This window comes from Schistocerca cancellata, chromosome 3, assembly GCF_023864275.1.
Source record: "Schistocerca cancellata isolate TAMUIC-IGC-003103 chromosome 3, iqSchCanc2.1, whole genome shotgun sequence".
NCBI lineage: Eukaryota > Metazoa > Arthropoda > Insecta > Orthoptera > Acrididae > Schistocerca > Schistocerca cancellata.
Window position 1 is genome coordinate 598,855,865 of NC_064628.1, and position 12,501 is coordinate 598,868,365.

Below are 12,501 nucleotides of genomic sequence, written 5' to 3' on the forward strand. Positions count from 1 at the left end.
TTGTCAATGACTAGCCGTGCAAATGCAAACAGGTCTACAGCGGACAGAAAGATCACACTACAAAGCATTGGCATCGGAAGGTACAGGGTTATTACAAATGATTGAAGCGATTTCACAGCTCTACAATAACTTTATTATTTAAGATATTTTCACAATGCTTTGCACACACATACAAAAACTCAAAAAGTTTTTTTAGGCATTCACAAATGTTCGATATGTGCCCCTTTAGTGATTCGGCAGACATCAAGCCGATAATCAAGTTCCTCCCACACTCGGCGCAGCATGTCCCCATCAATGAGTTCGAAAGCATCGTTGATGCGAGCTCGCAGTTCTGGCACGTTTCTTGGTAGAGGTGGTTTAAACACTGAATCTTTCACATAACCCCACAGAAAGAAATCGCATGGGGTTAAGTCGGGAGAGCGTGGAGACCATGACATGAATTGCTGATCATGATCTCCACCACGACCGATCCATCGGTTTTCCAATCTCAACCGTTTCTTCGCTCAATGCAGGCCGACCCGTTCATTTCCCCTTACAGAGGCATCCAGAAGCTTTAAACTGCGCATACCATCGCCGAATGGAGTTAGCAGTTGGTGAATCTTTGTTGAACTTCGTCCTGAAGTGTCGTTGCATTGTTATGACTGACTGATGTGAGTGCATTTCAAGCACGACATACGCTTTCTCGGCTCCTGTCGCCATTTTGTCTCACTGCGCTCTCGAGCGCTCTGACGGCAGAAACCTGAAGTGCGGCTTCAGCCGAACAAAACTTAATGAGTTTTTCTACGTATCTGTAGTGTGTCGTGACCATATGTCAATGAATGGAGCTACAGTGAATTTATGAAATCGCTTCAATCATTTGTAATAGCCCTGTATATGACAGTTATGTACTAACATATTTATTCTTATTAGTACATAATGTCATTTATACCAACATGTTTTACTAATAACAGCAATAAGCGAGCAGCAGATACGGAGCACCCGAGACGGGGTGTGTTTCGAAACCACTGAGCACCTCTTAGGCCACATTAGCAGAACTCAAACAGTTCCTAGACGATGTAACAAGGGACAGTGATGATTAGAACCAGATAATTCAATTCAATATCTAAATTAGTTCAATAACTCCATAGAGAGCTTGTTTCCAATATTTTTCTTCCAAGTAGGGTGGAGATCCGAAGAAGCTAGTGCATCATACCGTTCTGGGCGAAGGTCGTACTGTACTCGTTTGAGCCCGCTGTTAAGTTGTATCTCAGGGTGGATTATGTATAGGAATCTTAAACTGTCCCTGACGAAAACGAAAACATCTACATTTACACGAAGTGATAACTAATGTTACTTTAAAGGTCGGTCAACCTCAGCCAAAATTCCACTTGGTTATTAAAACTTCCGCATTAGCTGTCAAAATACTTTTTAGTAGACGACACTACCGGTTACGCATTAATAAAGATGTATATTCAGGTGACGTGGCCTGCGGAGCACCATATCGTTGACAGCTTACTGTGCTAATTATGGTGTCTACGGCGTGGTGATCCGCTCTCCCAATCAGTTTATTAATGAACTACCGTTTTTAGCGTGCTATCTGTTTCTATCCTGACGATGAACGATGAGAATTGGCTCTAAGCAATCACTATGCCGCACCATGATTATTTAAAAAACCTATCACCTGAAGGTGCATCTCGATTAATGCGCAAGTGGTAGTGACTTTTTAATGAAAGTATTTTAATAGATAGTGAGCAAGATTTTATTAACCATGATAATTAGTTAAGAGGCACAGAATCGAATCGGGTAGAAAAGAAATGTGTGGCTCAACTTGCTCAAAAGAAAAGATTATTGACTACGTTTCACCCCATCCTGTTCAAATCGCGAACAATCCGCGGGAAGCACATTTCCGTGTGAGCTCGATTCTCTCCAATTTTACCTGTACTATATTTTCGCATGATACACGTTGGCCGAAGCAATATATTGACTGACTCTTCTATGGACGTAGCCTAAAGTTCTATAAGCTATTACCTTCGTGGCTGGATTACACTTCCTGATGATTCTTCTACTGAATCTGTCAAGCATCTGCCCTTCTACGATTAGTTTTATGTGGTTGTTCCATTTTAAAACACTCTTTACGCCTACCCTTACATATTTAAAGTACGTGACTGCTTCCAGTGATTGTTCTGCAATCGTGTGATCTTACAGTAATGGGCCTTCCTACCTATTTATGTGCAATACGATACATTTGTTTATGTTGAGTATCAGCTGTCAATCCTTGCACCAAGCTTCGATCCTGTGCAGGCTTTCTGAACTTCGCCATATTTTTCTAAGGGTTGCGACGCCTCTGTTTACAGTGCTGAAAAAATGTAAACTTTCGTATCAAATCTGTTTTATTCTGCCTTGTAGCGAAACATTACAGGGAGAAAAGTTTCTAAGCCACTGGAATTAACTAAGTTTTTGTCTTTTCAAACGTGACCATTAATCTGCTAATTTTTCAGGGGAAAAATAGTCTTGCTCAAAAGTGGCTCATCTTCGGTATAAAACAGGTAAGTTGTTTACTGCTGTGTATTACCAAAAAATTGCAAAATTTGTTCCACCCCACTGTTTTGGACTTTCTGGTTCTTAAAACCGCCTATTTTTTCTTGAGTTTTTTTCCTCCCAACGTATTTTGAATATCCTGCCTTGACTTTTAAGTTGGCAACAGAAACTCAGATGTTTCACTCTTCTTATAGTGTTGTGGTATACCAGCCTTCTATCATGATGAGTTGTCTGTTTTATGTTGGAATGTTTTCACGTTGAGCAAAAAATCCAAAACAACGGGGTAAAACAAAATTCGTAATTTTTTTGTACTGCACAGTAGTAAACACCTCAAAGCTCTATTTTTGTACTAAAACTCAGTGCTACGATTATCTGCTTTTGGGCTAGATCATCTTAAACATTAGGTAATTAGTCATCATTTTTGAAACCGCATAAAGATTAACAACACCTACACTAATTGAGTTTATACTGCAAAATAGTTTCGCTAACAAGACACAATAAAACAAACTGATACGAAAGTACATAAGAAGTAAGTTAACGGGCAGCTTTGAGGTGACATTACGTGGTGCTGTTAATTAGGGAACTGTACCTCACTCGGTAAATACAGAATCGTTATAGGACCACTTTTCTGTCCGTCTGTCTTTCCGACTGTTCAAAATCTTTTTTCTTCTTCAGGAACGTGTAGACGTATCAAAATGAAATTTAAAAATTTATGTCTCATATTAAGGCTTGCGGTCCCTTGACGATGCAAAAAAGTGAAGCTTCTAAGTCAATGAAATCAGAACATACGACCATATATGCCATATATGTTGGTACTCGCAAACTCAACTCATCAAAATCTACACGATACTTACCGCTGACCTATAAATCTATCGCTTTCGATATTCTGCATTAAGTATAGATTATTCGACGTATCGATAATTTACATAGAGATGACAAATATCTATATTTTTTTACCCATCCCTGCTTCGGACTGAATGAAATAACTATAAAAAGCAGTTGAGTAAGTTGGCAACTCACCGAGTCGAAGCGCTTCCCGGCTCCAGATGTCGGGCAGCAGGTGCAGGAACACATCGCCCAGCAGACAGCCCACTGCGAAGCTCAGCAGCACCTTCAGCGTCCGCGAGCCTCCCTCTGCAACAACACACACCGCCAATCACGTCAGTGCTCTTCTAATAAGCATTTCCTTAACTGTTTCGAACAGAACAAACAGATGAAAGTACCAAAAAAAAACGTAACTGACTCAAATAAGCACGCGCACACAAACTGGAAACCAGCAGCAATGGGACCAAACTCAAAAAAGTGGGGAAACCAAAAACAGAAGGGAAACTTAAAAAATCACTATAAAAGGGGGGTTGTTTGTCCCCAAAAAGAGCTTCAAATGACTGGCGTCATCTCACTGGCACTAATAGACTCGAGAACGCGATCGGCTGATCGCGTGTCATCTGCTAAAATGGAAGATATATCAAGCGACAGCTGTAGACGGGCGCGTAACGGAATAAAATAGGGGCACTCAAGTAAAAGGTGTCTCACCTTCCACAGTTGAGAGCAGTGGGGACAGAGTGGCGGAGAATCGCCGCTTAAAAGATGTCGATGGCTAAAAAAGACAGTGGCCTAACCGGAGTCTAGTTAAAATTACCTCCTCCCGACGACGAGGTCGGGAGGAAGATGTCCAAGCACGGGGAAGAGCTTTCACGTCCCGCAATATATTATTGGGAAGTGTCGACCAATGTGCGTGCCATAAAAGAGCAACACGACGACATAAAACACTCCGTAGATCGGAGAAGGGAATCATGCGCATAGCTGGCCGAAGAAGAGAGACTGCAGCCTTGGGCGCTATATCGGCCGCCTCATTTCTACAGATACCTACATGTCCTGGGATCCAGAGGAACTCCACAGAGACGCCCCCCAAGTGGAGCAAGTGGAGGCAGTCCTGAATCCGGTGGACCAGAGGGTGGACAGGGTAGAGGGCTTGGAGACTGAGGAGAGAGCTGAGAGAGTCTGAGCAGATAACATACTGTATCCGCTGATGGCGACGGATGTATTGGACAGCCTGGAGAACAGCGTAAAGCTTCGCAGTATATCACATGTTTCATCAGGCACCACTACCTAGTTGTGTATGACAACCGTCAACGGCCTTGCCCGCAGTGGTAACACAGGTTCCCGACAGATAAGCGAAGTTAAGCGCTGTCGGGCTTTGCTAGAACTTGGATGGGTCCGGAACTGTCGAGCGCCGTTGGCAAGCAGGGTGCACTCAGCCCGAGGCATGAGCCAACGTTTGTTAAGTTTTTTTCCAGATTTTGTATCTACCTATATTTCCCAAAGAAATGTTGCATAGTAGTACATTAATGAAATGCTTTTAGCGTACACATTATTCCTCTTTCTGACTATCGATATGGGTGATTTACAATCGAGGATACTGTCGTCCTTAGGGACAGTATTTTCAAAATACCGAGGCAAGTTTTAAGAATTGTACCTAGAGTTAGCTCTAGAACACCCTGCACAGACTTCTTAAAAACACTTTGTATTTTGACGACTGCTTCAAACAGATATATTCATTAATGCCCTTTATTGTTACATCTACATTTAAAAAAACAAAAATAAATAAAAAAGAAAAAGACAGCGAAAAGGGTGGCTACAATACTAGGACCAAAAACGAACCTCTTGACAATTCATTTACAACAACCTGAATTAAAGAACTTCCTGCTGGACAATTCGTACTCCACTGAGGAGCCTTTTCACAGAAACTCTTACAATTAATGTTTTACGTAAAAGTAAAGTAAATTCGTACGGCATGGTTGGCTGGAAGACCCAGAGGGGCAGGTTCAGCCGCCTAACTTGTGAAGTTTTTTTCCTATCCTTCGCGCACGTCGGCACCTTTCCTTCGCAAAGTGTGAAGCCTGTTTGTTAAGTGCATATGGAGACGGATCATCATTAACAGTGTCACGTGTCCTCACTTCAGGAGAAACAGCGGCGGGGTTTGGAATTTAATTCAGGGCATCGGTGCTACAGCTGTTCGCCTGGAACTTAACACCACTAATTGTAAGCCTCCTCCCTTTTGACGGAAAGGCAGAGAAAAAGCTAACAGCGCGTGAAGTACGCAGGCGGTTCAGATCCCGGCCACAGCTGATGTTGCCTAACTTCGATGATACTGAGGGTGAATCTGTGCATTCAACGAGCCACGAACGTTGGTTGTGTTTGAAGTTATTTTATAACTAACATTAGCACTTTAATACAACAATATTTCATAATGTAGAGTCATTTCGCTACATTGCACTTAACATGTACACCATTAATTTATTTCTACGTTCCGGGGACCCCTATCTGCGGCTTCCTTGGAATACGACGAAGTGATATTATGGTGTCTGCTCTTCATAAATTTCAAGTTATCGACTTACTCAACTACTGTCATTTTTTAAGCCCGTTCCGTCACCTTCTACACTGCCGGTCTCTTATTTTTCATAAACTCCAAAAAGTTTAAAACAAGCCGACTCGTCTGTCTAGACCGAATTTTTTTCGCATTCACTTACCTACTTGCACTGCGAAGTTACATTGCGCACCGCTTTTAACTAGAACGTTGATGCATCTGGTCACGCGATCAAGCAGTTTCCCTCTTAAGACCAGCTCTGCAGTTTACTTCGTCGAGTATATTCAATGTGCGTACTAGCACTCACGTCTCGCCGAGACGTCAGTAACCTTTCTTGACTTACACATTTGCCATACGCGAGACATAATTGGGCGTCACTCGGGGACAGGCAAAAAATCCTAACGGGGTTTGTCCAACCGTTTACTTTGCTTCTACGGCTATTTAAGTAACTTCTCAGCACGTTGGTAATTAAGTGTCGCGGAATCTCCAGATAAAGCAACGACACTGCGTAACACGAAGCCATGCCGTGGCACAGCCCTTGACTAAGTTAAGTGCCCTGTGATTCGGATAGCGGCGTAGCTCATTGTTTATGTATGATTCCGATATTTCTCGAGATTGCTCTTGACTACAAGCTCGGTGTCACTTCTTAAACAGTGACCAAGTTTTTTCTTCAGAATACGTTGTCGCTGGTGGTTTTGTTGTTCATGCTGCAGAACAGCTCAAGCTGTAACGAGACGATACAGGCGGCACTTAGACGCAGAATTTCCCACCTACTTCTTTCCACTTTGCCAGCACGACGAGAAGTTCGGAGGAAAAAGGATAAGTAGTTTCTCCTATTAACAATTTTCAGATTAACAAAATATCGAAGAAAGCAACATTTGAAAAGAAAGGCTAGGCAGTCATCGGCTCGAAATAATGTCACAACGTGTTGAAATCGGTCTTGAAAATAGAATAATACGTATACAAGTGTCTGCGAAATTCTTTTAATCCGTTTACCCGCACACTGATATAATATTTACACTTCTCTCAGTAAAAGATTTTTTTTTATGCGCTGCTGGATTATAGTCTTCGGTCATCCAATTTGATTTGGCCCACTGCCTCCATGCTGTCTGCAGCTCTAACTAGAGGGACATTCCAGGGGCATGAGACACTTCATACAGCTGCTCCCACTAACTATACTTGTATTTTTGGCGGCCAGTACAAAAGCAGAAAATGCAGCGCCACGTGTTCACGCTCATTCGTACATTAGCGCTTGATTTACGCGAAAGATGTTTCGTAGCAAGAAATGTTTAAGCCAGCTGACGTGAAGCCTAGAGGCAAGGGTAGGAAAAATGTAACACGATAAGAGATTCGTTGAAGTGCATACAAATATACTGTGTTTGTTATAAATCATGAAATATTTGTATTAGGAATAAGTAAACTTTTCGCCGACACAAATGCTGTAGCGGTCCTACAGGTACTATCTGTATTCACTTAAATCTGTTGAGCGGCGCAATTGTAAAACAACGTGGACTAGCTGCTAAATGATCTGTGAGCAGGCGAGGCAGATTTTCCCTTAATGGAAGAATAAATGTGGGATCTGTGGACTACTGGCCCATTATACGTCATTAACTCACCAGAAGACTGAAAGTGCAACTTTTTGGATTAAAATAAATTATTCATGAAGTAAACACTGTGTCTTTCTGTGCGTTTCTGCGAAGCTTGCAACTGTTATAGAAGATCTTTATATTGATTTTTATTTTCTTTAAATATTTGGATTCTATTCATAGTACACGACATGAAAAAGGAAACATCTATTATGTAATATAAGCTATGTGGCGGAACCGTTTGCGCTACAGAATCATGTTATCTCCCCGCCTCAGAAATCAAACAGCTTGTCTTTTATAGCAGACAATTTCCACATTGCTGTTACTTACGGAAGACTTTCCTTATCAGTCTCTGTGACAAAGGGTAGCCGGCCGGAGTGGCTGAGCTGTTCTAGGCGCTACAGTCTGGAACCGCGCGACCGCTATGGTCGCAGGCTCGAATCCTGCCTCGGGCATGGATGTGTGTGAAGTCCTTAGGTTAGTTAGGTTTAAGTAGTTCTAAGTTCTAGGGGACTGATAGCCTCAGAAGTTAAGTCCCATAGTGCTCAGAGCCGTTTGAACCATTTGACTAAGGGTAGGTGCCGGCACGGTAGCTCAGCGTGTTCGGTCAGAGCCTGTTGGCCTCTGTAATAAAAAAAAAACTGAGTGGAAGGAGCAACCACCGAACTTGAACAGCATGTCTTGCGACCTCCGCAACGACCAAACACAACGGGAAACCAACGCCTCCACGATCTGACAGTGTCCACTTGCATACACTACTCCTCCATTTGTACGCCTTACGGCGTGTGACGGAGGGTACTTCCGACACCAACTTCTCTGCTCCATTCGTGAATGATGAGAAAAACTATTAATAGTAAACCTCCTAATGACCTCGAGTTTCTCAGATTTTTTCCGTCTGGATCGTTTCATGAGATATTTGCGGAGGAAGTAATATTTTATTTTGACTCCTCTTGGAATGTACCCTGTCTGTGGAGCACAACTCTTCAAAATGAAAGAAAATAAGTTTCATTCGAATGGTGACGTCAATTCTTCTTGAAGCATGGATGAACCACTTCCAGTATTTCTCCTCTGTATCCATATTCTTGAACACAGTTTCGTTCTTTTCTCTTTGTTCATTAGCCTCTGATTTTACAGTGCCCGGCAACGATACATCAAATAACTCTAATTTTTATTTTCCTGAACGTCGGAAACTGGAACAGGAAACAAATTACTGCAGACCTTCTATCACGTTGTAAGTAGACTGTATAGGTTTTTTTAATGGTAACGCTACGTAGCGCTCTGTATGAAAATCACTGGCTGTGCTGTGTGCAGTCTGTGACTGGGTGGCATTGTTGGAATTTGCCATTGTAGTGTTGGGCAGCTCGATGTGAACAGCGCGTAGCGTTGCGCAGTTGGAGGTGAGCCGCTAGCAGTGGTGGATGTGGGGAGAGAGATGGCGGAGTTTTGAAATTTGTAAGACTGGGTGTCATGAACTGCTATATACATTATGACTTTTGAACACTATTGAGGTAAATACATTGTTTGTTCTCTATCAAAATCTTTCATTTGCTAACTATGCCTATTAGTAGTTAGTGCCTTCAGTAGTTTGAATCTTTTATTTAGCTGGCAGTAGTGGCGCTCGTTGTATTGCAGTAGTTCGAGTAACGAAGATTTTTGGTGAGGTAAGTGATTTGTGAAAGGTATAGGTTAATGTTAGTCAGGACCATTCTTTTGTGGGGATTTTTGAAAGTCAGATTGCGTTGCGCAAAAAATATTGTGTCAGTTTAAGCACAGTCATGTATAATTTTTCTAAGGGGACATTTCAACGTGACAGCCACCTGTCCCCATTGCCTGCTAGTCCTACAGCCATGAGAGCTGTCGAGTAAACGTACAACTTGTAACTGGATCCGTGTGACACGGACTTAATGCTGCAAGTGGAAATGAAGAGGCTGGGACTAGGGGGGAGGGCCTGCCGCTCCCACCGTTATCACGTGAGACCACTAACTCAGACACCGTTGCCGCTTTCCATTATTTTCCAACTCCAATTCTGGGAGTTGAGAGCGCGCGCATTGGACACTGTCACGTAGGGAATAAAAAAAAACCACCTTATGGAGCATTGGACCAGCTTTGCAATTGGATCGCCGGCCGGGGTGGCCGAGCGGTTCTAGGCACTACAGTCTGGAACCGCGTGAACGCTACGGTCGCAGGTTCGAAACCTGCCTCGGGCAAGGACGTGTGTGATGTCCTTAGGTTAGTTAGTTTTAAGTAGTTCTAAGTTCTAGGGACAATATTGACTGGAATACTCTCTTTCAAATTCTAAAGGTGGCAGAGGTAAAATACAGGGAGCGAAAGGCTATTTACAATTTGTACAGAAACCAGATGGCAGTTATAAGAGTTGAGGGACATGGCAGGGAAGCAGTGGTTGGGAAAGGAGTAAGACAGGGTTGTAGCCTCTCCCCGATGTTATTCAATCTGTATATTGAGCAAGCAGTACAGGAAACAAAAGAAAAATTCGGAGTAGGTATTAAAATCCATGGAGAAGAAATAAAAACTTTGAGGTTCGCCGATGACATTGTAATTCTGTCAGAGACAGCAAAGGACCTGGAAGAGCAGCTGAACGGAATGGACAGTGTCTTGAAAGGAGGATATAAGATGAACATCAACAAAAGCAAAACGAGGATAATGGAATGTAGTCGAATTAAGTCGGGTGATGCTGAGGGAATTAGATTAGGAAATGAGACAAAGTAGTAAAGGAGTTTTGCTATTTGGGGAGCAAAATAACTGATGATGGTCGAAGTAGAGAGGATATAAAACGTAGACTGGCAATGGCAAGGAAAGCGTTTCTGAAGAAGAGAAATTTGTTAACATCGAGTATTGATTTACGAGTCAGGAAGTCGTTTCTGAAAGTATTTGTATGGAGTGTAGCCATGTATGGAAGTGAAACATGGACGATAAATAGTTCAGACAAGAAGAGAAGCTTTCGAAATGTGGTGCTACAGAAGAATGCTGAAGATTAGATGGGTACATCACATAACTAATGAAGTATTGAATAGAATTGGGGAGAAGAGGATTTTGTGGCACAACTTGACTAGAAGAACGGATCGGTTGGTAGGACATATTCTGAGACATCAAGGGATCACCAATTTGGTACTGGAGGGCAGCGTGGAGGGTAAAAATCGTAGAGGGAGACCAAGAGATGAATACACTAAGCAGATTCAGAAGGATGTAGGCTGCAGTAGGTACTGGGGAGATGAAGCTTGCACAGGATAGAGTAGCATGGAGAGCTGCATCAAACCAGGCTGAGGACTGAGACCACAACAACAAGTTCTAGGGGACTGATGACCTCAGCAGTTAAGTCCCACAGTGCTCAGAGCCATTTTCTTTTTTTTTTCAATTGGATCAAGACATTCCAGCACACAGAATTCAACATATAATTTTTGACTGGACGAAGTTGTGAGATGTGAAAGCAACTACGAGCGCAATCCGAGTGAGAATGTTGGAGGGCTGTTGCTGTTCACATTTAATATACTGTTTGGTGTAGTGGTAATAAATTACACACAGAAATCCTCACCGTGATTCAGCCACTCTACTGGTGGAAAAAAACTAAGCTCCTCCCGAACAGGCCGGGAAGGCCCAACGGTACCGACCAACCACCGTGTCATCCTCAGCCCAGCGTCACTAGATGCGGTTATGGAAGGACATGTGGTCTGTGGTCACTACACCGCTCTCCCGGCCGTATGTCAAATTCAGAGACCGGAGCCGCTACTTAATCAACTCACTCCTCAGTTTGCTTCACGAGGGCGAGTGCATCCCGCTTGCCAACAGCGCTCGTCAGACCAGATGGTCACCCATCCTAGAGCTAGCCCAGCCCCACAGCGCTTAACTTCGGTGATCTGACAGGAATCGGTGTTACCACAGTGGCAAGGCCGTTGGCCTCTATTAGTGAAAACCGTATCAAAATTCCTACAGCAGTTCCTGATATTGGCCGTGACATACAGACAGAAAATTATGCGACGGATTTTATGTTACAAATTAACATTCAGAGATGGTCTTGTGGATAACGTGGGAAGCTCCGAAAGTATATTCGCAGACTATGCTGTATAGGGAAGACACAACGACATGAAAAGAGCTGAAAGACCTGCTAAGGACCGACGCTTGGTTCTGTTAGTAAAACTAAACATTAACAAAAGTAACGTATTGCACACAAGATTCAATTATTACTGGACACACGATAGGCGATTAATCAACGGAAACAGTAATAACCATTTAATATCCAGGAGTATGTTGATGGCGTAAAACTAACGAAAAAACATGTAAGCCAGACAGAATTCGCCGATGACTAAAGTAGATCACAAAACCCTCATTTGACTGATTCCTGATTACTGCTCGTCAGTCTGGGATTCTTCATGAGCTGAATTTAGAGAGACGATCCAAAGAAGAGCAGCGCGTTTTGTAACGAGGTCCTTCGATCAGCATCATCGAAATGCTCATCGCAGAATTTAAACACGATTCTTGCCTATATGAATTAATCAAAGCTATACTTTATTTCTTCATTCCCCTGTGGAGCCATTCGCTGTACTAAAAAAGCAACGTGGGGTTAAGTTCCAACCAAGAGTCTTTCTAGCGTGGCTACGCTTTCAGGTTGCGACGTCTGAACCGGCGAGACTCCTGATTGGCCAAAGCTGACAACATTCAAACAATCTTACAAGGAAAAAAATAGCATTGGATCTTCTTTCCATCACAAAAAAACATTCGAACCTCCCTACAGGCCAATTGCCTAGCAGTCAGCAGCGCCATCGCGCAAACTCGCAGGATACCTCGCTCCGTGTGACACGCGCCCCGCCTTCGCCGCCACCGCGCCCTCGAGTCTCAAGACGACGTGACGCCGTTCTATCTATACGCTTGCTCCGCGACGGTCAGCTATGGTCGCAATGCGGCCCATCAAGAATAAATAGACTTCGCACTCTCACATTTAAAGCAGGCGAGACACACCGTCGCCTGTATTCCAGTCTGCCCGCCAACTGATTCTAATGGCTCGCAAATCAAAGGTCT

General features: G+C 43.1%; 1 protein-coding gene across 1 annotated transcript in view; it reads right to left on the reverse strand.

Moving 5' to 3' along the window:
• LOC126175489 (zinc transporter ZIP13 homolog) overlaps window positions 1–12,501 on the reverse strand; it is a 205,879-nt gene that overhangs the window by 45,723 nt on the left and 147,655 nt on the right. Inside the window, exon 2 of the mRNA XM_049922309.1 lies at window positions 3,538–3,651. Coding sequence (XP_049778266.1) covers window positions 3,538–3,651 — 114 coding nt within the window. The remainder of the gene's footprint in view (window positions 1–3,537; window positions 3,652–12,501) is intronic.